This window comes from Sciurus vulgaris (assembly GCF_902686455.1).
Source record: "Sciurus vulgaris genome assembly, chromosome: 11".
In the NCBI taxonomy this organism is placed as follows: Eukaryota; Metazoa; Chordata; class Mammalia; order Rodentia; family Sciuridae; genus Sciurus; species Sciurus vulgaris.
Window position 1 is genome coordinate 62,205,789 of NC_136472.1, and position 26,045 is coordinate 62,231,833.

Consider the following 26,045-nt stretch of genomic DNA (forward strand, 5'->3'; position numbering starts at 1 on the left):
CATTGCATATTTTTGGCACCTTTGTCTAGTATGAGAAAATTGTATTTATTTGGGTTTGTGTCCATGTCCTCTATTCTGTACCACTGATCTACCTGTCTATTTTGGTACCAATACCATACCGTTTTTGTTACTATTGCTTTGTAATAGAGTTGAAAATCTGGTATTGTGATACCCCCTGCTTTGCTCTTTCTACTGAGGATTGCTTTAGCTATTCTGGGTTTCTTATTCTTCCAGATGAATTTCATAATTGCTTGTTCTATTTCTAGAAGTAAGGTACTTCATTGGGATTTTAATTGGACTTGCATTGAATCTGTATAGCACTTTTGGTAGTATGGCCATTTTGACAATATTAATTCTCCCTATCCAAGAACATGGGAGATCTTTCCATCTCCTAAGGTTTTCTTTAATTTCTTTCTTTAGTGTTCTGTAGTTCTCATTATAGAGGTCTTTCACCTCTTTTGTGAGATTGATTTCCAAGTATTTTATTTTTTTCGATGCTATTGTGAATGGGGTAGTTTTCCTAATTTCTCTTTCTGAAGATTCATCACTTATGTATAAGAATGCATTGGATTTATGAGCATTATCTTCTGGCCTGCTACTTTACTGAATTCACTTATGAGTTCTAAGAGTTTTCTGGTGGAATTTCCAGATTCCTCTAAATATATAATCATGTCATCAGCGAACAGGGATAGTTTGAGTTCTTCTTTTCCAATTCGTATCCCTTTAATTTCTTTGGTTTGTCTAATTGCTCTGGCTAGAGTCTCAAGAACAATATTGAATGGAAGTGGTGAAAGAGGGCATCCCTGCCTTGTTGCAGTTTTTAGGTTGAATGCTTTCAGTTTTTCACCATTTAGAATGATATTGGCCATGGGCTTAGCGTAGATGGCCTTTACAATGTTAAGGAATGTTCCCACTACCCCAATTTTCTCTATTGTTTTGAGCATGAAGGGATGCTGTATTTTATTGAATGCTTTTTATGCATCTATTGAAATAATCATGTGATTCTTAACTTTTAGTCTGTTGATATGGTGAATGACATTTATTTATTTCCGGATGTTGAACCTACCTTGCATCCCTGGGATAAACCCCACTTGATCTTGGTGCACTATCTTTTTAATATATTTTTGTATGTGATTTGCCAGAATTTTGTTGAGAATTTTTACGTCGATGTTCATTAAGGATATTGGTCTGAAATTTTCTTTCCTTGATGAGTCTCTGTCTGGTTTAGGTATCAGTGTGATATTGGCTTCATAGAATGAGTTTGGGAGGGTTCCCTCCTCTTCTATTTTATGGAATACTTTGAGAAGTATTGGAATGAGCTCTTCTTTAAAGGTTTTGTAGAACTCGGCTGAGAACCCATCTGGTCCCGTGTTGGGGGCTGCGCCATGTTGGCAGCACCGGGATGGCGCCTGATCACACTGGCAGCGAGGAGGTTAATTGACATAAGCACATTCGGGTGATTTTATCATCTACGCACACAATGTATGCGCGTGTGTTCTCGAGCACTAATTACCTGCTCGGAGCGTCTTGCCTAATCTTTGCTTAAGAGGCATGGCCCTGCTCTCCGCCTCCTGTAAGTGATATAAGCTTAGGCAGAGCGAGACAGACACGGCAGCCATTAGCAGAAAAGCAGCCAGAGGGAAAAACACGGCGACAGCAGCCAGAGAGAAGAAGACACACACACAGCAGCCATTAGCAGAAGAAAAGCAGTAGAAGAAGACTCAAACACGAAAGCAGCTAGGAGACGCGTGAAGGCAGCTAGTAGGGAATCGCGGCACAGCAGCTAGCAGGCAGCGGCGGAAGGCAGATTGCAGAACGGAGAACTGAGACGCATCGCTAAACCACCTTAGGTAGATGTACCCTTAACTCACAGGATGCAGGACGCACCAGTGGGAAGCAGCAGAACTTAAGTGAGGCGTAGCAAGTCTCTCTTCCTCTAAGCTCTGGGAAAAGCCTGTCCTTCTTTCGGGGTCTCTCTTAAGCAAAGTCTCTTTCTCTCTGATAAGCAAAGTCTCTCTCTCTCTCCTCTCAAAGCAAGTAAACCTCATTTCCTCTGTCCTCTATAAACAACAAGCAAGAAAGCAGTGCACTAAAGAGAAAGATAGAAGAGCCTCAGTTTCCACTCCACCACCCATAAGACCCGTGCAAGTTGTTGCTACAGGCGGTGACAAATATCCATGGATTTTGGAACCGCAAAGAGCCAGCAACAGTCCCGGACTTTTCTTTGTTGGTAGGCTTTTGATGATCTCTTTTATTTCATTGCTGGAAATTGATTTATTTAAGTTGTGTATGTCCTCCTCGTTCAGTTTAGGTAATTCATATGTCTCTAGAAACTTGTTGATGTCTTCGAGGTTTTCTGTTCTGTTGGAGTATAGATTTTCAAAACAGCTTCTAATTATGTTTTGTATTTCACTCGTGTCTGTTGTGATATTTCCTTGTTCGTTCGACTTTTAGTAATTTGAGTTTTCTCCCTCTTTCTCTTTGTTAGTGTGGCTAAGGGTTTATCAATTTTGTTTATTTTTTCAACGAACCAACTATTTATTTTGTTAATTTTTCCGATTGTTTCTTTTGTTTCAATTTCGTTGATTTCGGCTCTGATTTTAACTATTTCCTGTCTTCTACTACTTTTGGTGTTGGTCTGCTCTTCTTTTTCTAGGGCTTTGAGCTGTAGTGTTAAGTCGTTTATTTGTTGATTTCTACTTCTTTTGTTGAATGCGCCCCATGAAATAAATCTTCCTCTAAGTACTGCTTTCATAGTGTCCCAGGGATTTTGATATGATGTGTCTTTGTTCTCGTTTACTTCTAAGAATTTTTTAATTTCCCTCCCGATGTCTTCTGTTATCCATTCATCATATAATAATGTATTATTTAATCTCCAGGTATTGGAGAAGTTTCTGTTTTTTATTCTGTCATTTATTTCTAATTTCAATCCATTATGATCTGATAGAGTACAAGGTAGTATCTCTATCTTCTTGTATTTGCTAACAGTAGCTTTGTGGCATAAGACATGGTCTATTTTAGAGAAGGATCCATGTGCTGCTCAGAAGAAAGTGTATTTGTTCTTTGTTGGATGGTATGTTCTAAATAAGTCAGTTAAGTCTAAATTGTTGATTGTGTTATTGAGATCTATGGTTTCTTTATTCAATTTTTGTTTGGACGATCTATCCAGCGGTGAGAGAGGTGTGTTAAAATCGCCTAGTATTATTGTGTTGTGGTCTATTTGATTTCTGGAATTGAGAAGGATTTGTTTGACGTACATGGATGAGCCAATGTTTGGGGCATAGATATTTATGATTGTTATGTCTTGGTGATTTATGCTTCCCTTAAGCAGTATGTAATGTCCTTCTTTATCCCTTCTGACTAGTTTTGGCTTGAAGTCCACATTATCTGAAATGAGGTTGGATACTCCAGCTTTTTTGCTGTGTCCATGTGCATGGTATGTTTTTTCCCATCCTTTCACCTTTAGTCTGTGGGTATCTCTTTCTATGAGATGAGTCTCTTGCAGGCAGCAAATTGTTGGATCTTTCTTTTTAATCCATTCTGCCAGTCTATGTCTTTTGATTGATGAGTTCAGGCCATTAACATTCAGGGTTATTATTGTGATATGATTTGTATTCCCAGTCATTTGACCCATTTTTGTTTTTTGACATGATTTGGTTTCCCCTTTATTTGGCTATTCCTTTAGGCTAGTTCCTCCCGTTGCTGATTTGCATCGTTGTTTTTCATGTCTTCCTCATGGAATATTTTGCTGAGAATGTTCTGCAATGCTGGCTTTCTTTTTGTAAATTCCTTTAGCTTTTGTTTATCATGGAAGGATCTTATTTCATCGTGAAATCTGAAAGTAAGTTTTGCTGGGTATAAGATTCTTGGTTGGCATCCATTTTCTTTCAGGGCTTGGTAAATGTTGTTCCAGGCCCTTCTAGCTTTTAGGGTCTGGATTGAAAAATCTGCTGATATTCTTATTGGTTTCCCCCTGAATGTAATTTGATTCTTTTCTCTTGCGGCCTTTAAAATTCTGTCTTTATTTTGTATGTTAGGTATTTTCATAATAATGTGCCTTGGTGTGCGTCTGTTGTAATTGTGTATATTTGGAGTCCTATAAGCCTCTTGTACTTGGTTTTCCATTTCATTCTTCAGATTTGGGAAATTTTCTGATATTATTTCATTGAATAGATTGTTCATTCCTTTGGTTTGTTTCTCTAAGCCTTCCTCAATCCCAATAATTCTTAAATTTGGCCTTTTCATGATATCCCATAATTCTTGTAGATTCTGTTCATGATTTCTTACCATCTTTTCTGTTTGGTCAACTTTGTTTTCTAGGCTAAATATTTGGTCTTCAGTGTCTGAGGTTCTGTGTTCCAGATGTTCTATCCTATTGGTTATGCTTTCTATGGAGTTTTTAACTTGGTTTATTGTTTCCTCATTTCAAGGATTTCTGTTTGTTTGTTTTTTTCAGTATCTCTAACTCTTTATTGAAATGATCTCTTGCTTCCCGTATTTGTTTTTTAACTGTTGATTGGTGCGATCATTTAATGCCTGCATTTGCTCTTTCATCTCCTCTTTTGCTTTCCTGATTGTTTTAATTATGTACATTCTGAACTCCCTTTCTGACATTTCTTCTGCTGTGCTGTCATTGGGTTTTATTGATATAGTATCTAGATTTGTTTGGGACATTTTCTTCCCTTGTTTTCTCATTTTGGTCAGATGTCAGTGGGACTTTGTGATATTGCAGAATTCTTCTATTGTCTTATAGTGTCCCTGTAGATTTCCAGTGTATCACCTTCCTGCCTTCAGTAGCCTGAAGTCTTGGAGTAACTTGATAATGCAGTGCTTCCAAGGAAAGCTGCCCCTATCCTGCTACTGGTTCCAGGACTTGGAGCTGGCTTTGTGTGGAAGGGCTCTCACTGGGGGGCCTGCTCCGAGAAGCTAGCCTGGATAGGCGCTTCCCGCCGGAGGGGGCCAGGCTGCGGGCTGCTTGGGGAAGTCCCTGGCTGCCATGTCCTGGTCCCTGAAGCAACCTGTGGGCAGGAACTCGCCGCCCTGGTTCAGGGACTTGAAGCTTGGCTCTGTGCAGGAAGGCTCTCACTTGGGGGCCTGCTCCGAGATGCTGGAGAATCTGGCCCTGTGGGAGGAGACCACCGCTGGAGTGCGCAGGGCTGCCTGGGGAAGACTCTAGCTGTCCTACTCTACTCTAATAAGCCACCCGAATCCGGGCCTCTCACCCAGGCAGCGCTTCACCGGGTGGGGGAGACTCACCCCGTGGCTCTATTTTAGTCTGAATCTCTCAATGCCTCCCCTTCTTGAATCCTGGGTTCTGGAGCGATTGGAGATGCAGTCACCCTCTAGTCCGCCATCTTGGATCGCCTTAATATTTCATTTTAATGCCATAAGGAGATTAAGAAAAGGTTTTATTGATTTTAAGATTTTTCATAACAAAACTCTTTTGCTTTAGATTTTACACCCGGATTTGGAAGTAGCAGATCATGCTTTTCCTCCTCCACGAACAGCTTTATCTCACTCAAAAATGCTGGTAAGAAATTGAATATTTAAATTTGCTACTTTTTAAAGAGAGCTGTAGTTCTGTTTGTAGAATTGTTAAAGAAACTGAGCGAAGTTAGAGTTAGATGTATAGCATAATAAAAAGTACTCCAAAGTACGCCAAACTAGAAAATGGAAGAACTTCCACCAAGTATCCTGTGTCCCACTCAAGGAAGTGCTAATGCTGGTGCATTTCCCTGGAGAGGAGCTATGAAAGTTGCTGGAGGAGGCCACTTAAGTACAGGACAAAAATTGGCACCTGGTTTCTAGCCTGGAAAACTGCCAAACATCAACTCAGAAGGGCCAAGGCAAGGATTTTTAAAAAGGAGGAAGCTTACAAAAATGAAAACAGTGAATGTTATCATCAGAGAGAATCAACTTTGAAGAGTGAGTGGGTAAAGAGAGTCTTGTTAGAAGTCATAAAATGGGGAGTGTATAACAGAGGCCCCTTTTTAATTTTTCTTAGTGAGTTTCTTAGAGATAAAATTCATGGCTAATAGGAGCCTCACAGAACTAGACAACTTTGACAACTACCTTAAATATTCATAATCTTCATTTCCTTATCAATTAAATAAATCTATAACTTTCCTTACAGTTTTAAAACCATAGTTATATTAAAATATAGATTGTCAAAGCAGACTTTTTAATCATACTTTATTAAAATAAGAATAGGGGCTGGGGATATAGCTCAGTTGGTAGAGGGCTTGCCTCACATGCATAAGGCCCTGGGTTCAATCCCCAGCACCACAAAAAAAAAAAAAAAAAAAAAAAAAATGTTTTTGTAAGTTGGATAAAATTTGGAAGAATTTCATAAGCTTTTAAAATTTAGTCTCTTGAGGGTTTTTTTCTCCCTTTTATAGCATTACTGTAATTCTTTTGGTGAATATAGAAGTCAAAGGACTTGGGATACATGCCCTTCTTTAACATAGTATAAAAGGATAATGTATTACTTATTTTTTTCTCTAGAGGAAAATTGGACATACTAAAGGCAAGTTTTGTTTGGTTCAGTAAGAACTATTTAATAGCCTAAACTGCTCAAGGATGGGATAGACTAGATGCCCCAAACCTAGGGCTGCCACAACTGAGACTTACTGGAGCACAGATAGATTTAGGCTTTCCAGATTTTTTTTCTCACCTTTTTCACTTGATGATATTTCATGTTTTTTTTAAGAAATTAAATTGCCTAACATACTTCTTATACTTTCAGGATAAAGAAGTGCGAGCAGTTTTCCTTAGACTATTTGCACAACTTTTCCAAGGATATAGATCATGCCTACAACTTATAAGAATTCATGCAGAGCCTGTAATACATTTTCACAAAGTAAGATACGGTACCAAATTATATCCTTCAAAAAAGCAGACTGATTTAATAAAACTAGTTCATTTTTTTCTAGCCATATTTTTTTTTTACTTTAATTTATCAAATGTGATTCTTTAAAACTTCTGCTTTGTGTGGTTAGATGACAGTTTTTAGTAATACTAAGTTACTAACAATATTTTCCATTAGAGTATGTTAACTTTAAGTTGGTTTTTCTTTTAAAATTGATTTTTAGTTTCTGATTTTTCCTCCTACCATATAGACAGATTCTTTTTTTTTTTTTTAATTTCAGGTATTGACAAAAACTCTTTATGAAAGAAATATATTTTATAACAATGCAAAGTTCTACACGAAAGCATTTATACAGGATTTGATCATTCCATTGTAATTTTGTCTTGACCATTTTTTCATTACAAAATAATAAATTATTATTTCACATTTTCTTTCTTTACAGACAGCTTTCTTGGGGCAGCGTGGTTTGGTTGAGAATGATTTCCTCACTAAAGTACTCAATGGAATGGCATTTGCAGGTTTTGTTTCAGAAAGAGGCCCTCCCTATAGATCCTGTGATCTCTTTGATGAGGTATAATTCTTATAAAATGAATACATTATTATGGACACATTTAGGACAGTAGTTAAAACTAGAGAAGCATTTTTAGACTTTGTTCAACATATTATCAGTTAAACATAAAATAATCCAAATATTACTGTGCTTATAATCTTAATGTTGTGGATTAGAAAAATATAAGTATTGGATGTCTCAGACATACATAAAAAATTTCAACAACTGAATTTTTAATAGTTGGTTAAAATCTTTTTGAAAATTTGACAGGGATTGTATCAGTAGAACTCATTTTTAGGCAATAATACAGTGATTCCTTTATCAGTCTGCTAGAGGGAAAAGTCTACTAGTTTCCTAGATGCACGTCTTCAAATTATAGTTACCTTTAGTCCATCAGTTTCATGAAGCCATAGTTTATTTTTATGGCATTCTTATTAACCAATAATCAACATTTGTCTAGCTCCCTCTGGAGCTATTAAATATATGAAAGACAGCTTTAATCTCTTTTTTCAATGATTTGGCCATATAGAGGGAGAAATAGAGCCAATGTAACTAACAATAAGAAGGCTATTTTACAGTTATTGTGCTTTTTTTTGAGCATCTTTCCATTTATCATTTAACCATATGTTCACAGGAGTGCATTTTGGGAGCTAGAACAAAGAATATTGTTCCCATTTCAGTTTCTAGGAAGAGTATTGTATTGGAACTAATAAATCTAAAAGTTCTTTAAAGTCTATAAAAGAAAACCTCTTCTATTACCCAGAACCATGGAGAATATATTAGCGGTCATATTTTGCTCCTGGTGGTTTTATGTAGAGAAGATAGGAATCAAAGCCTTGGAGATCCTTAGTTCATAGGATCTTAGTCTTTGTAAAGATAGTTAAGAATTAAAGAGATGTGTGTTTTAGTTCTGAGTATGAAGAGCTGCACCAAATGCTTTAGTTAATTAAAAACATACAAAGATTTAGGAGAGATTATACTGATTTGGACAATTCTTTCTTCTTCTTCTTGTTTTCTTTTTTTAGTTGTAGTTAGACACAATACCTTCATTTTATTTTATTTTCATAATGTGGTGCTGAGGATCACGAACCTAGTGCCTCACATGTGGTAAGCAAGTGCTATACCACTGAGCTACAACTCCAGCCCCAATTCTTTCTAATCAATTGCTCAATATTGATTCTTTACTGCTAACATTTAATATGACTGACCATTGCTTATACAAACATTTATATCAGCCATTAGATTCTGAACTAAGTAGTTGACACATCATGTCTTGTGAAGTTAAATTAGATGCCCTCCAAGGTCCTTGTTACATTTTGTTTGTCTTTGAAGCTTTATTAATGGTAACATTGGTGTACGTACTCTTTTTCTCTTCTATCCAGATTTTCCTTACTTATTCCTTCTGGCAACTTCATCACAACTAAAAAGGCAAATTGATTATGTGCTGAAAACTTTTTACCACCACCTCTATTTTTGTAGGTCCTCTTCTTGCTTGGAGTGCCTCCCCTTTACCCTTCACTCAACCATGACCTTCTGTTCTTCATATTCAGCCCTTATGTCAACACCTCCTTTACAGTTTCCAAAAGCTTTGACTAATGCTACTAAACTGCATTAGTGTGTTAGTCAGCTTTTTGTTCTTCTGTCTTATCCCTACAGTCCCATCAAATAGGTATCCAAGATTTATGAAAAAGTTTGCCTTTGTATGACAATCTTTCTGGCCTAGAATAGTTAAAGCCCTAGTTTTATATGTGTATCTGCACCTGTGAATCTAGTAGTTCCTAGAAGAATGAATCTATATTGTTCTTTTTCTTTTTTATCTTTCATCTGTTTTATCTTCCATCAGTTTTTTTCCTGTCAGCATTCTTTTCTCCACCTTAAGTATGTGCTACTTACACAGATCTCCCAGTAAATTAGTTAATAGAGAGCGGGACTAACAATCATCATGTTCTTCCATTTTCTTATAAAGATGGGGAAACTGAAGGCTACAAGTTTAAGTAACGTGTCTTAAACTGTCAACAGAACTAGGACTAGTGTCTGAATACCCTGACATAACCATTTGGTTCTTGTTTTGTGAGATAAGGAATAGTTTGGAAATTTTCTAACTTCCTGAATTTCTCTTGCATAACAGCCTGTAGCATGACTTTTCTCAAGAAGAAATAGGACCCTCAATAATTGAAGAGGGACCACCATGAATTCAGTATACCTTTATAATCCCAGCATAATTGTGAAACCCAGTAAAAATCTGAAATACTTTGTTTTAAAAATAATATATATTTTGGGTGTATTTTTGTTTTGCAAATTGTATAAAATTAGCACACAGATTTTAATTTGGCAAATTTTGGAATTGATGTTTTGCCATTTGATTCTTTTTCCAAGTTGGTAGCTTTTGAAGTAGAGAGAATTAAACTAGAAGAAAATAACCCATTGAAGATGATAAAGCATGTCAGAGAACTTGCTGAGCAACTATTCAAAAATGTAAGTAATTTATTTAGACAGTAATTAATTTTTAAAGTATTAATAAAATGTTTCCTTTGTAAAACTAAAAAATTTAATATTTCTGGTGATAATCTGTTTGCTCTGGAATATAGATTACAATATATTATAGTTTATACTCTATATCAAAAAAAGATCACATTTTCAACATAATTTTCCTATCACTGTTATGAAACATCTTAGTAATAATTTTTCCATTTATCATTTTCCCTCATTGTGATTTTCATTTATGTCTCATTTTTAAGACAAAAAGAAAAGATTAGTTGTGTTGGAGATCAGAAGCATGTCAGACAACATTGTCTACTTCAGTGTAGTACAGAGATTGTCAGCTAAATAATGAACATTATTTGAGTTATGTTGTTTTGAACAGAGAATGAAGATTGAAAGAAAGAAAGCAAACTGGCTAGTGACCACAGAAACCCAAAGGTAAAAATATTTCCTATATAGAGGAAATGCAGTAAGTTAAAAGGATTAAGATGTGATTAGGTGTAAAATAACCATGAGTACCAGGAAAGAAGATTTTAAGATGGCAGGGAAATTGCATGCTTGCAAAAGAGGAGTGGTGGTCATTCCTCTTGCTTATGTAGCTTTGAGTTCTTTTGCTAAGAAAAGTAAAGCAAGTAGGAAGTATGACCTGGTACTTCAGAGAACAGTAGTGGGAAGATATATTCTTAAGGAAATATAGTTAAGAAGGAATTGGGATCAGTATCCTGGCCCCAGTAAGTGTTGTTTAATTCAGTTGTTTGAGTAAGTTTGGGCATTGAGTCTAAATTAGTCACTGCTTTTAAATATTAATTTGAAATTTGAGAAGCAATTGGATGAAAGCAGGAATATTAAAATGTTTTCATTTTATATTATTCAATCTTCCTTCCCTTTCTTTTCCTTTCCCTTCCTTTCTGGTATTGAGGACAGAACCCAGGGGCTTTGCACATGCGGCAAATCCGTTCTTTCTGAGTTTCAAGTTTTACATTTAAAAGCTGACCTTTCTTTGAGGGAAAGAATACCTTTTTAAAAAACAACAAAAGCAGAGCTCAAAGGTTCTATATTAGAACAAACAAAATCCTTTTATGAGTTTTTCTCTTCTAAATCTTCTTAATAGTTGAAGATTTAAGTTTTGTTTTATCAGTTTTATAGTGATTCACTATAAATTTGGCAACATATGTGCTTTGCCTAGCATATAAAAGGAATGTGAAGACTGGGGTTGTGGCTCAGTGGTAGAGTGCTTGCCTAGCATGTGTGAGGCACTGGGTTCAATCCTCATCACCACATACAAATAAAAAAATAAAATAGGACTGGGGATATAGCTTAGTTGATAGAGTACTTGCCTTATAAGCACAAGGCCCGGGATTCAATCTCCAGCACTGCAAAAATTAATTAATTAATTAATTAATTAATTAATTAAAGGTCCATCAACAACTAAAAAAACTTTTAAAAGGAATGTTAATATCACTAATACATGCAGAAATCATTAGCCATAGCATTCTTGTGCCTGTCACAAGATCAAACTCCATTTTAAATTACTTAACACAGTGGTTCTTTGTTACTTGTAGATGATTAGTTCTTTAACTAAAAAGCAATATTTCATATTCCTAAATGTTACATTATAACATGTTGGTTTAACAAAAGCATAAATGGTTTTCCTGAAACTTTGCATGCCAGAATCTGTTTCATGCATTTATTAACTAAACACATTTTTAGTTGTTTAGAACTGCACCCAATATAATAAATATTTCTTTCTTAGTATACTGAAACTTAAAAAATTCAAAACATTTCTGTTAAGAGGAAAACTTGTGTTCCATGCTAGTCTTCGTTATTTATGATGAATGTGTAGAACTGGCATATAGCAGAATCTCACCTGAAATTTGTTGTTCCATTATAATAATAAATATTGAGTAGTTAGTGTAGTGTGCCAGTCATGGAATTAAACACTTTAAATACATCATCTCTAATGCTTATAACAATATAAAGTAGATGTCATTATCCCCATTTTACTTTGGTAATTGGCTGTGGATCATGGAGCTACTAAGGGATAGAATCCAGATTTTAAATTCAAAAATTTTCATCTAATTCTTACCCTTAATCTATCAGATTGACTCATATTAAATTAGAAAAAATAATGATCTTTTCAGTACATGTCACAATGTGTTTTGACATACATTCTCCCTTGAGCTTAGAAATGACCCTGTCAGATAAGTAGGGCTGGTTTTGAATACATGAGAAAACTGAAGATGAAAAATTTTCTAGGTGCATGATTTCCCCAATACTTTTCAGAAAAGGATACACATACATATGAGAGAGTGCGTCCACCCATGCCAGCATGACAGTATCCCCTCCAAAGGCACACCTCTAATGACCTACTCTTCCAGCAAGCCCCACACCCTTAAGGTCCCACCAGCTCCCAGTAGCACAACAGGCTAGTGACCAAGACTTAAATACATGGGCCTTTGGTGAACATTCAAGATTCAAATTATAGTAGTGATAAAGTTGCTCTCTTGGGTTGGTGTCAATGCAAGAAAAATAATCATTGTGGTTCTATTTCTAACTAGTCAGGTTTTTAAAATCACATTTCTAAAATTCCCTTTTGGTAATAAGCAAAAACCAAACATATAATTTCCTTATTATCATGTTAAAATTGAGACCTGGTGATTCCATTTAGATGTTTGTAAATACTTTATTGCACAGAAGGCTGGTATGTGTATCTAGCTTCTCTCCTTCACTTCCCTTTGAAGAACCTCAAAAGCATCTTAATTTTCCAGTTTCTTCTCACCACTGCTTTATATTGCTCTTCAGTGAGATTTTGGGAATGTGAGTGTCTAAGTTATAACTGGAGTTAGTTGCTCTTCTAGCTTTCAGGAGCTTCCTGAATAATTTACCCCCCCAAAAAAAGAATTTGGTAACTTTGGTGCAATGGAAAGGTGAAATAAAAGAGAAGGAAAGAACTAAATCCATTAGAGACAAGTTGTATAGGCAGTGTCAGAATTTATACAATGAAGATTTTTGGCAACACATTTATATAGTTATTTTTTTCCACTATTGATAATGCCGAGGACTGTCCACTTTGGCTTTCAGAATCTCCTGTGTTTACATGAGCACACGTTTTGCTACTTATATGTGTCATCCCCATGGCCCTTGTATACACTTATAAAGGACTACTGACTGTACACAAAATGAGAACATTAAAATAGGCCAAAATAAGAAGTGTATAAAATCTTCCTTCCAGGACATTAAGAAATCAGTTGGACATGTTTTTTTTTTTTTTTTTTTTTTTATCTAGTATAATTTTTCTAAATTGCTTTGCATCTGCAATATTACATGAATATTTGATAGGTATATAATTTGACAGTTTTGTTAAAAGAAAAATTGGGAGACATTTTCTTAAAAACATGAGATTTCTAATTGAACTTTATGTATATTTCATTGCCTGGCATTGAATCAAATAGGTGTTAAAATTCAAATGGCAAAACTGAGTTCAAATACAGAAATAACTATTCTAAATCAAATATGATCTACACTCTATATTTCTGCAGAGAGTTAATTTTACTACCAAGTCAATGTAATTTACACTAATGATATTCATACTCTGCCAATCATGAATAAAGGGATTTTTTTTCATTAAAGGAAGGAAGTAAAATATTGTGATTACCTCTAGTCTTAGAAAGTCAAGACATAGATATAAAGGACTTACTAGATTATGATGATGAAATAAGTCCCCTAGCCCAAAGCATAGAATTCTCCATCGCATCTGGTTTGTTTGTTCACTTGTGTCAGGTTTCTTGTGATTTGATTTATCCATAGTAAAATTCACCTTCTTCAGTGAACATTTCTCTAGGTTTTGACAGATGCATGTTGTCATGTAACCACTAGCACCATAATGAGTACATAAAACATTTCTATCACCCCAGAGAGTTTCTTAATATCCTTGCTGGCAACCATTTGTCTATTTTTCTGTCTCTGTAGGTTTGCCTTTTCCATAATATCATTATGTAGTATTAGTTTGTTGTTGTTGTTGTTTGGCTTCATTCATTTAATGTTATTTATTTCACCTTCATCCATGTTACTGCAAGTATTAGTTGTTTATTTCTTTCTATTGCTGAGTAGTATTCCATTATATGGCTCTACCAAAGAAAGACAATTTTGGCAGTTAGGAATAAGAAAGCATCTTAAACATTTACAAAGGATTTGGGGGGAATGTAAGTTTTCATTTGTCTTAGATAAATATTTAGGAGTAGGATACTGGCATATATGGTGATATGACATTTAATTTTATAAGAAACTGTCAAACTTTTTTTCAAGTATCTTTATTATTTTGCATTTTCAACAGCAATATATGAGGATTCCAATTTGCTCCTCATCTTTACCAGCACTTGCTATTGTCAGTTTTTGTTGTTGTTGTTCGTTTTTGTTTTAATCATTATAAAAGGTGTGTGGTGGTATCTCATGGTGCTTTAAATATGCATTTCAGCAGGTAAATGAGAATGTAGCCCTCTTAGCTCTTAACTGTATGCTGCATTGGTGCTTGTGACAGAAGTACTTGTGTTAAAAAAGAGAATCTCCCTTTGGAGTCATGAGTAAGAGTATGACTCTCAGCATCCTCCTCTGTCCTACCTCATGCAATTTGATAATGTCTGGAGACATTTTTGATTGTTGCAGCTAGAGGGGATGTGTTACTGTTAACTAGTGGGTGTAGGCCTGTAATGCTTCTAAACATTTACACTGCACAAGATACCCCAACCCCACCCCAAACAATTATCAAGCCCAAATGTCAGTAGTGCAGAGGTTAAGAAGCAAATGCTGAGTTAGGGCAGTTAACACATTAGAAATACTAAATGCAAATTAATTTGCATTTAAGGATAAGACATTAATATTAATTCAACTGGATGATTACTGAAAAGCCTATGAGGTAGCAAAATTGAGGATGTTTCCTTTCATTGTATATACTGCCAGGCAACTCACAAGAGTCCAGTTACATTTTGACAGTGTTTTAATGTTTTACTCCAGTGTTAGTATTATCTTCAACTGTGTTTGAAAGGATTTGTATAATTTACCATCCCACATAATTCTAGGTGTAATTGATACGTACTAAATAATTTAATGGGAAATTTGGTAACCTCTAACAAGCCTACACTGATCTGTCATTCACTAAGACCAATGTGAAGAAAAAAATTTTTTTCTCCTTGTGGCTGTTGCCTACTTTGAAATTTCTCTGGGGTTAGGGGTTTTTGCTTTGTTTTGCTTTGTTTTGCTTAGCTTTGGAGCATATTCTCAGCCCTGTACATATTCATATTTAGTCTGCTAAAGGGGAAGGAAAAAGAGAAAAATATGTTTCTAGACCAGATAATTTTTTCAAGACTGAGAAAAGTCATTGAACTTCCCATCACAGTACTGTACTTATTTTTTTTAAAAAATTTTTTTTAGTTTTAGATGGACACAATACCTTTATTTTATTTATTTACTTTTATGTGGTGCTGAGGATCAAACCCAGTGCCTGACAAGTGCTCAGTGAGTGCTGAGCTACAACTCCAGTCCCTTTAATGTGCTCTTAATCAGGATTACAGAGATCATTCTTGAAAATCATTATAAAAAATTCTCTCTTAAAGATAGTGCATTTTCTGTGGTACATATGCACAGTGGAATATTACTCAACCTTAAAGAAGAATGAAATTATGGCATTGCAGGTAAATGGATAGAACTAGAGAATATCAAGCTAAGTGAAATAAGCCAATCCCAAAAAACCAAAGACTGAATGTGTTCTCTGATAAGTGGGTGCTGATCCATAGTGGGGGTGGGTAGGGAAGAATGAAGGAACTTTGGATTATACAGAGGGAAGCGAGGGCATGGGTGGGACAGTGGGATAGGAAGGATGGTAGAATGAAGCAGACATTATTTCGTTTTATGTGCATGTATGAAAAAAGTCTTTTAAAATATTTATCATTGTCAAAAGATAATTAAAAAAAAAAAAGATAGTGTATTTTCACCTGTAATCTCAGTGATTTATGCTCCTGAGTTAGGGGGATTAGAAATTCAAGGCTACCCTTTGGCAACTTAGCAAGATCCTGTCTCAAAAAAAAAAAAAAAAAAAAAAGAAAGAAAGAAAAGAAAAAGGTATGGGAATGTGACTCAGGGGTACAGCTTCCCTGGGTTCAATCTCCAGAAACCACTCCAACACACACACACACACACACACACACACACACACACACACACACACACAGGCTTTCTTGGATATCTCATTTTTTGTGCCCTTGGACAAAATTGTTGCTATGTTCTCTAAATTTTTGGTTATTGCTTTGTATTTGCATTTCTTTGACATCAAAGATTTTTTTAAAAATTGGCTACTTCTTTGTACTGCTGAAAAATAATGGATTTCCTTATTTCAACAAGGAAGTTCAACAAGAAAGTTGGACTACAATTTTTAATGAGCTTACTAACCTTCAAGGAACCTGTCCAGATTAATTTGGAGTTACAGATAAGAGGAGATGTTTCTAAGAACATGCAGAGTTTGATGAACACTAACCTAATTTCTCATTTCTCATTGTTGATGTCTTAAGAAGTCTTTTGGGGAAGTTAGATTTAAATTGGCAAATGTAGTTCTTTACATTTGTCATGCTGACCATTAGAGGGCAGCAGTGCACAGACACAGCTAGAAAACCAAATATGAGATTTGGGGACATGTGGGTCTTTTTTGAATCTCGTAAACATTTGGAATTACCATAATTTAGCAGATTTAACCCATGGTCTGTATTTTGATTTTGAATTTTTTACAACTACAAATAGCCTCACTTTTGAACTTTAACATTGTTTAAATGGCTTGTTATTCTGAATTGTGTATGAATTTGTTTTGTAGTATTTCTGATTGCATATGGAAAGACTGTTAATAACATAGTCCTTTCTTTTTAAAATCAGCAATCTGTGTTTAAACTCTCACTGGGTACTACTACTAATACTACTGTTGTTATTAAAATATAAGTAGCTGGTGGTGTGATGAGAGTCTTGGGAGGAAGGGATGCTTTTAATTTCAGAAGCATGGTTTCATGCCAAAGAATATGCAGTGAGCAAGCATTTTTCAAATAATGTAGTTTAGACTTTTGGAAAACAGCCTTTAATTTTATTCTGGGGAGGGCAGAGAGAGATACTGACTGTGTCTGTGTTGGAAGAGCTTTCCTGTAACAGCTTGCAACAGTCCTCACAATAACCTTATGAAGTAGCTACTACATTATTATCTTCAGGACATGTGAGGAAGCTAAAACACTATGGGATAAGTGAACTGACAGTGCACTAGATCACACTACTAGAAAGTAGCCAAGCTGGGATTTGAACCAAGGCATTCTGAAATCAGAGACATGAACTAGAAATGGACTAACTACCTTTCTCCCTGAATTGTAACGCCAGACTATTTCTATCACATTTTCACATCTGGTCTTATTTCTGAGCTCTTTGGTCTATTTGTTTGTTCATTTAACCCCTCCTAATGTCAGTTGTTGTACTTCGTTAATCTTAAAGTTTTATACAAATTTTGATATCTGGAAAACTTGACTTTCTTTCTTACTTTTCTTCAGAATTTCCTTGACTAATTTTAGATCTTTGTTTCTCCCTATTAAGTTCAGGACTAAACTTGTCATATTGCATGACAAACTCTTTAGGAATTTTGACTAGAAGTGATATTGGCATCTTAATTTGTCTGAATCACCTTAAGTTCATATTTGGGACAAGACATAAGATAGATAAAATATAACAATAAAAGATATTGGCATTCATAAGGAGTTTTCTACTTTTATGTTTTCATGTTTAAAATTAGTATAATGAATATTATGGTAAATATATTTCAATTTCTATTATTTTTATTATAAAAAATAAGTAGAAACAAATAGTCAAGAATATAAATGATTCCTGCCTCAGGTCAACATGAATTACCTCTTTCCAGCCTAGAAAAAATCTGCCCAATGTCTTAGAGAATTATTAATTATAGTTTTTGAGAATATATGGGGTAGTTCTCATGTCTAATTAACAGAGACCAAAAATACTACTTTTTGAAAAGAACAATTTGAAACATTATAGACCAGTGATGTTTGCATTAATCCCAGGCAGAATTTTAGAGCAGTTTTGTTTCAACATATGCTTTTCGAATAATGACCACTAAGACTGGCATGAGAGTTTACTAATTTCTTTCTCCCTGTCTTTGCTAATGATATAGAGGGTTAGTACAAAGCATTCATGACAGCTACTTTGGCAAGAACGAATTTTGTATTTGATATTATCGTCTCAGGAATCGTGTAAGATAAACCCTATGTATGTATCTTAGGCAAAGTTATATGTCCAGCATCACATATGAGATAAAGGAAGAACTAGAATCCTCCGGCCTTTTACCTTAAAGCAGTCTTATTTTCAGTTATTGCTGAGATATGCTAACTGTGTCATCTGCCCTAGTGCCGCCTTTTCTTTTTCTGGGTCTGGGCCACATAACCAAAAAGATTTGTGGTGAACAATTATAATAGGTGATGACAGTTGGCCATTTTTAACTGTCAGGAGGATGTATGGGGTAATACTGAGTTTAATCTACAACATGATTACAGGTTCAGTGGGAATAGGAACTTTCTGGTTTTAAAAGATAACTAATGCTTAGCTTACTTGACCTAAGAATGGTTTTAAAGCAGCCTTCTCTAGAGAACTTTATGGAAAGACTGAATTCCACTCTGTCTGTAGTATTTGAAATATAATCCCATCAAATAAAAGTTCATGCCAGTTGTAAGTCTTTTAAAATATTAGTGGATAGGGTTTGGGGATATAGCTCATTGGATACATGCTTGAGGCCCTGGGTTCAATCCCCAAAATAATAGCAATAATAATAATTAATTTGCTGACACATTTAAATTATTGCAACTTTGATGTGTATTCTATATTGTGTATCACTCATCAGATTGCAGTAGGAAATCATTTAGAGTACCTGCTACGTGCCAGGCAGTTTCTTGATGTAACCAGTATACAGCAGAAGACAAAAAGAATATATATCGTTTTAATTGAATGAAAACATCTGCCCTTCTGGAGCTTCATTTTAGTGGAGAAAAGGATAAATAAGTTAAATAAAATTTATAGTGATAAACACTAAAAAGAAAAATATTGTAAGGAGTAAGCAATATGTTTAGGGGAAGAGTATAATTTTAGAAAGGATGGCCAGAAAAGATGGCATTTTGAGCCAAGAAAGAAATGCACTCCAGACAGAGGGAACAATTAAGTGCAAAGGACTTGAAGCAGAAACAAGAAGGCCTGTGCATCTGGAGCAGAATGAATGAAGGCAACAAATAGTGTAGAAAGACCAGATCCTGTAGGACCTTGTAAATAAGAACTTTTGAGTTTTACTCTGATTGAGATGCAGAACCATTTGAATCAACAGGGGAGTTACGTGGCGATTTGACATACTTTTTAACTAGATATCTCTTCTGCAGTGTTGAGGGAGGGGAGGTAAAGGTGGAAGCAATGAGACCAGTTGGAGACTTGTTTAGAGGGAGAGGCGTTAGCTGAACCAAGGGTGTCAATGAAAGATGGTAAGGTTCATAAAGCATAATTTGAAAGGTAAGTCCACAGTGTTTGCAAAGGAATGGATAAGTGGATGTTAGAGAAAGGCATTAAAGATACACAAAGCTTTTACCTGAGTGATTAGAAAAAAAAAATATAACACTGGAGTGGGGAAGATTGAAGAATACAGATTTAGAGATGGGTAAAAGATTAAGAGCGTCCATCGTAGACATACACTGAAGATTTTATTTAAAACCAATGGGTACTACTTTATGTAGATAGATCATTAGATAGTTATATAGTTCAGAGAAAGCTTGATTAGAGATAAAAATTATGTAACTTGTTTATGATTAACAAACAGGAGACTGCTGTAAGTGATCACCAAAGAGCTAAGTTTTAAATAGAAAAGAGACCCAAGTACTGAACCCTGAATTATTCACATTGTTAAGAGATTAGGGAGATGAGAAATAGATAAAGAAGTAACAAAAAGACCCAGAAATCAAGTAAAGAAAATGTTCATGGAAGAGGAAGACAAGTGACTAGCTGTCTCAGAGACTGCCAATAGATCATAGAAGTTTGATTCTTTTATTCTATATTTTGGGCATATGTATGAATGTATATAGTATAATCACTTATCTGTCTGATTTCAATCTGTGCCCCTCTGAACTCCTGCGCCCTTTCTGTCTGCCATTGTTATTTTAACACTAAATAATTTACCTATGTTTAATGTTGCAGGAGAATCCAAATCCTCATATGGCATTCCAGAAAGTTCCACGCCCAACAGAAGGATCTCATTTGCGAGTTCATATTCTTCCTTTCCCCAAAATTAATGAAGCTCGGGTTCAGGAATTAATACAGGAAAATCTTGCTAAGAACCAGAATGCACCTCCTGCTACACGAATGGAAGAAGAAATGTGTTGGTTGCCAGCAGGTCCACATGTTGGTAGGTATTTGTCTGTTTAAAAGTAAGCTTTTATCAAGATGTAAGATGCAAGAAGAACAGTATACAATTGATGAATGTTCACAAGGTGAACAAAGTCATATAATAGAATCAGAACACTGTCAACACTGAGAAAGCTCTTCCATTCAGTACTTCTCACAAGGATAATCATTAACCTAATGTGGCTCACCTAATGTAAAATCTTTATTGTTATGAAATAGTTTTTTGAGATACAATTCATATACCATAAATTCTCCCATTTAAAGTCTACAATTCAGTGTTTTTTTAGTATATTGATAGAATTGTTCAACCATTATCATTAGTTTGAGAACATTTTTATAAGCCAAATAGAAAATCCTATACCAATTAGAATTTCCTGTTTACTGCCCAAATCACCTCCTTCTGAAATTTAGGCAGTAACCTGCTCCCTGTCTTCACAGATTTTCCTATTCTGGCCATTTTATAAATAGAATTTTTATAAATTTTATAAGTAGAATATACTGTGTGATCTTTTGTGACTGCTTCCTTCACTGAGCAGAGTTATCTTTGTTTCAGCTTCGTCATTGATTTTTCGTAACTGAATAATATTCCATGGTAGTCTTTCTTTTTAAGTATGTGGGAGGTGAAAAGATTGTGCCTTTAGATTCCAAAAACAGCCATGAGATATGAGTCTTTCTTTTTTACTTCATTTGACTTTTTGTCTTCATTGATGCTTCATTTGCACAAATAATATATGTACTTTGTGGAAATATCCTTTTTTTTTTTTTTTTTTTTGTACTACGGGTATTGAACCCAGGAGTATTTAACCACTGAGCCACATCCCCACCCCTTTTTTGTATTTTATTTAGAGACAGGGTTTCACTGAGTTGTTAGGATCCTTGCTAACTTAGCTAACCAATCCTCCCTGCTTCAGCCTTCTGAGCTACTGGGATTATAGTCGTGCCCTGCAAAATATCATTTTTATTTTATTTTATTTTTTTACAAAATACTGTTGTTTCATTTTTTGTCCTTCTAATATTCTCTTTAATATGCTAAATTTATATGGGGGTAACTTTAACCTATATAATAGACTAGAATTTTCCAGGTCTGTGTTAAAAGATGTGTTAGAGGCATCGAAGTTTGCAGAAATTAAAGTGCAACATTCTGGAGCTCGGGTGTTGTAGCTCTAGTGGTAGTAGCGCCTTGCCTAGTATGTGTGACGCACTGCGTTCGAGTCTCAGCACCACATATAAATAAGTAAAATAAGGATCCATTGACAACTAAAAATATTTTTTAAAAAAAGTGACTTCTGCCAGACAGGGAGTACATGCCTGTAATCCCAGCTACTCACAAGGTGAGGCAAGGGGATCACAGGTGCAAGGCCAGCCTGGCAACTTAAGAAACCCGGGTCTCAAAATAAAATAGTAAAAAGGGCTGAAGGCATAGCTCAGTGGTAGAACATGTGCCTAATATGTGGAAGTCCTGAGTTCAGTCCCCAGTACTGAAAAAAAAAGTGACTTTCCTAAGCTAGGATAGCCGTGCATTAGCCATATTATCCATGATCATTTCTTTCTCTCTGTCTCTCTCTCTCTCTCTCTCTTTTGTTTTTTTTTTTACCTACTTCTTCCCTTCAAGTTCCCTATACACAAATTTGTAGTATCTAATTTTTTTGGTATGTACTTTTTCCTTGGTAATCTCTTAAGACTTCTTTTTCTGTCGGTAGTCCTCTTTCATACTACCTATTTTTGTTTTGGTCCTATTCCCTAAACATTGCCTATCATAACATTTGGTTTACGATTGAAATCTAAATAGATGTTACCTTTACAGTATTCATTTGCATAAGAGTTAAGTGTATCATGAAAATCTATCCTGTGAAATTATCCATTAGTCTAACATTTCAAAACCTGAAAATGTAATCAAATAATGAAATGGAATGCTTTCTTCAGTGGCCATATAACAAGAGGAGAAAAAAAATTATATGTCAGTCATGTTTATAAGTTGTTTTTTTTTTTTTTTCCATACCAGAGATTGAACCCAGAGGTACTTAACCACTAAACCACATCCCCAGCCCCTTTTCAGTTTTTTTTAAATTTTGAAATAGGGTCTCATGAAGTTGCTGAGTCTTGCCTTGATCTTCTGCCTCAGCCTCAGCCTCCTGAATTGCCACCATGTGCCACCTTGCCCAGCATGTTAACTCTGGAAGTAATATTCCCCTTGCTTTTGTAATTGCCAAAGAAGTTTAATTCATTTGTATATTTTTTTATATTCCTTTACTAGTTTCAATAATGGATAAGGTGACAACAGTTTTCAACAGTGCACAGAGACTGGAAGTTGTTAGAAATTGCATCTCATTCATATTTGAAAATAAAACTTTGGAGACTGAGAAGGTAATAAAATGCCATTTTCCCAAGTAAACATTTATCATTTTCCTTTCAAATTTACATGTTAAAGTTACCAACTGATCTTTCCTCTGATTCTATCCTTTTTCCTAGTAAAATAGCCTTTCATCATTATAATCACTTTAAATGAGTAGTGGTTAAGATTTTAAATTGTAGTCTAATCCTAATTATATGGCTATAAGAAAATTATTAATGGTAATTTTTCCCTCAGATTTTTAAACATTGTCCTTTAAACCTTATTCTTGGCATGTTACTTAAAAACAGTTATATTCTAAATATGATTTTATTTATCGCAGAATGTAGCTACATTTTATAATGGATTAAAGGAGCCTGTACTCAGCTTTAAATGACTGCTCACCTCTTTTATGTTTGAGGTTTTTGTTTGTTTCTAGTTTTTCTTATGGTTGAAATGTTGCAGATTTCACTCTCTTACTTTCAGCTTTCACCTGCTGTTTCTTATACCTGCCTATAAGATTATCATGCCCTTCTATAGTCAGACTTCTTCCTTTCCTTTTTATTTGCTGCTTTGTTCTTTTCTTTAGGTTTCCCAAATTAAATAAGCTTGTTATTACTTTTGTAAATTAACTTTACCTTACATGGAAACTGAAAGAGGCTTTCTGAGTGTTTGTCTGAGAAAGTGAAAGTGTTTTATGTGTAAACTTAGTGATATCTATTTAAGTTGTCCTGAGTTCTTTACTTATTTTGATGTTGAAATGAGAGAAGAGATTGGTAAAAACTATCTAGTCATTCATTAATGTTGAGTAGTGATGAAATCGCTGACCAATTTAAAAGTATAAAATTGTTTATGGGTTTTTGTTTTTATAATTCATTATAATTTTCCCTTCTATTCTTACCATGGATACTGGCCAGTTATAGAAAGGAGGTGTTTTACCTATCTGTGACTTGGAGTGTTTCTGAAGCAACTGTCAGTTGGTAACTAACATTTTGTTAAGTCTCAGGAAACAGTTAATGTGTTTTTCAATGTGCCACAGAAGCTAATTCTACTTATTTTTCATGCTGGTTTACAATAAAAATAACTGATAAAACCTATCTATTTTATTAATCATCTTCTAGCAAATCAGTTCTTTCCTAGGAGTCTCATTTTACTAATAACTTTGTTAAATAGTTGATAGGATGCATTTGAATTTTCACTGTGAGTGTTTGAAAGATTTGGGTTTTGTTTTCTTTTGTCTCCCCTGTGGTACCTTTTGATCACCTGTGTCCTTTCTCATCCTCAGACCCCTTCCTGCTGCACTAAGGCCCTACAGGAAAAGCTGCAAGACGTGTCTCACTGAAGAACTGGGCTTGCATGTACAGCAAACCGGGCAATTTTGGACCATCAACAGTTTGACTATATAATAAGGATGATGAATTGTACTCTACAGGTAATTTTTAGTCCTTCCAGATATTATTCTTATTTGAGGATACTTTTTATTTTTACTTGAGATTAGTAATTACCAATGTATTGACTTCTTGAGACTGCACAGCTAATAGGATTGAAGAGCCAATCATATTCATGTCATTTCTTTCGAAGCTTTCCTTCAGAACCCTTACTCATTACTTGTCATAAATATTAAAAGTTTTGCCACTAATTTTCTGTTTCCCCTCCTAGAAAATATTTTTACTAGTTTCCTAACATAAGCAAGCTCTTTAAAAATGGAGTGTTATATTTTAAAGCACTAAGTTATATATTACTTAATATCTATAGTCACAACATCAACCCTTTTCATTCAGTTTTTAGTTATACTAATCAAGGCAGAGGGCAATTAATGATGGATAATTCAATGATAAGTAAGTTAGTTTATTAAGGACTTTGTAAGTATAGAGCACAAATAAAAAGTTTACATTGAGCTTCAAAACTTGTCTTATCTTAGAGAAACTTTCCACAAAATAATGAAGACCTAAATTAGAAGAAGCAAATTCTTCTGGTTTCCTTATTATATATTCTGTACATTGGCATCCTATTTCTCTAACAGCTGATGCAAAAATCCTTTTTCAAAAAAGAAAATGTAAAGAAATATGAGGAGTTCAAAAAGTTATCTGTGGGACTCAGAGAAAATAAACAAAATAATGCATGTTAAACATGAGTATATCAGAAAGCAAGAATTACAGGATATAATTATTCTAAAATAATGAAGAAAGAGAATCTAAATAAATATATCATGTTGATGGATTGAAAAGTCTTCATATAATAAAGATATCAGTTCTCCTCAAATAATCTAAAAGAAAGTACAGTTCCTATCAGAATTGCAAGTAGAAGAGCAAAAGCCTTATAATTATATACCAACATGCTACTAAAGAAAAACAAAAACATGAGACTTTGCCTTTTCCGCTATTAAAATTTTGTTTTTAATAATATTAGAAAAAGATAATTAAGACAGTGTGGAATCTGCACAGTCATAATTAAATTGACAATAGAAGAGAACAGAGAGCCCAAAACAGATACACTAATGTATGGAATATATAGTGTGTCAGGAGACTTGGCCATCTTAAACCAGTGGTAAAGTGCAGCAGTTCATTAAACAGTGGTGAGCAGGTTTGGAATAACTGCCATACACATAATATCCCATTGATACAAATTTTGACATACATCTCACAGTATACACAAAAATCAATTCCACGTGGATTGAAGACTTAATATGAAGAACCAAAAAAGCTGATCTGAAAGCCTAAATTGTTTCAAACATAGTACAGGAAATAACCTAATGACTGGTGATGTAGGGAAAGATTGTTAAGTCACAATGCCCATTGTTAAAAGAAAATAAATTTGACTTCATAGTTGTTCATCCAAAAATATACCATAGAGTAAAACTACAAACCAGAGTAAGAGATGTTTCTAAAACACAACTGCCAAAAGGTTGTACCCAAGTTACAAGAACTCCTACAAATCAATTAAAAAAAAAAAAAAGAAGAAGGAAGAAAAACCCAATTTTAAAATGGGCAGAATATCAAAAGAAAACTTCTTGGTTAAAAAGTATATGAAAATCATCTATAATTAATTAAAGAAATGCCTTTTTTTGGGTGGGGGGCAAGTCCTGGAGACTAAACTCAGGAGCTTTCTACCACTGAGGTACATCTCCGGCCATTTTTTCTTCTTGAGGCAACATCTTGACAAGTTGCAGAGGATCTTACTAAGTTTGTAAGACTGGCCTAGAACCGATGATCCTCCTGTCTCAGCCTTCAAAATTGCTGATATTACAGGCGTTGCCCACCTAAAAACAGCAAAATAGCATTTTATGTTTGCTATTTGGCAAAAATTTTTAAATTTAATGTTATCGATTATTGGCAAAGTTTTGAATGGAACAT

General features: G+C 34.7%; 1 protein-coding gene across 1 annotated transcript in view; it reads left to right on the forward strand.

Annotated features, from left to right (window-relative positions):
• Positions 1 to 26,045, forward strand: part of SBF2 (SET binding factor 2) — a 494,106-nt gene that overhangs the window by 287,055 nt on the left and 181,006 nt on the right. Inside the window, 9 exon segments of the mRNA XM_079104301.1 lie at positions 5,453 to 5,530; positions 6,746 to 6,859; positions 7,311 to 7,439; positions 9,795 to 9,893; positions 20,157 to 20,364; positions 22,618 to 22,727; positions 23,978 to 23,980; positions 23,982 to 24,054; positions 24,057 to 24,124. Coding sequence (XP_078960427.1) covers positions 5,453 to 5,530; positions 6,746 to 6,859; positions 7,311 to 7,439; positions 9,795 to 9,893; positions 20,157 to 20,364; positions 22,618 to 22,727; positions 23,978 to 23,980; positions 23,982 to 24,054; positions 24,057 to 24,124 — 882 coding nt within the window.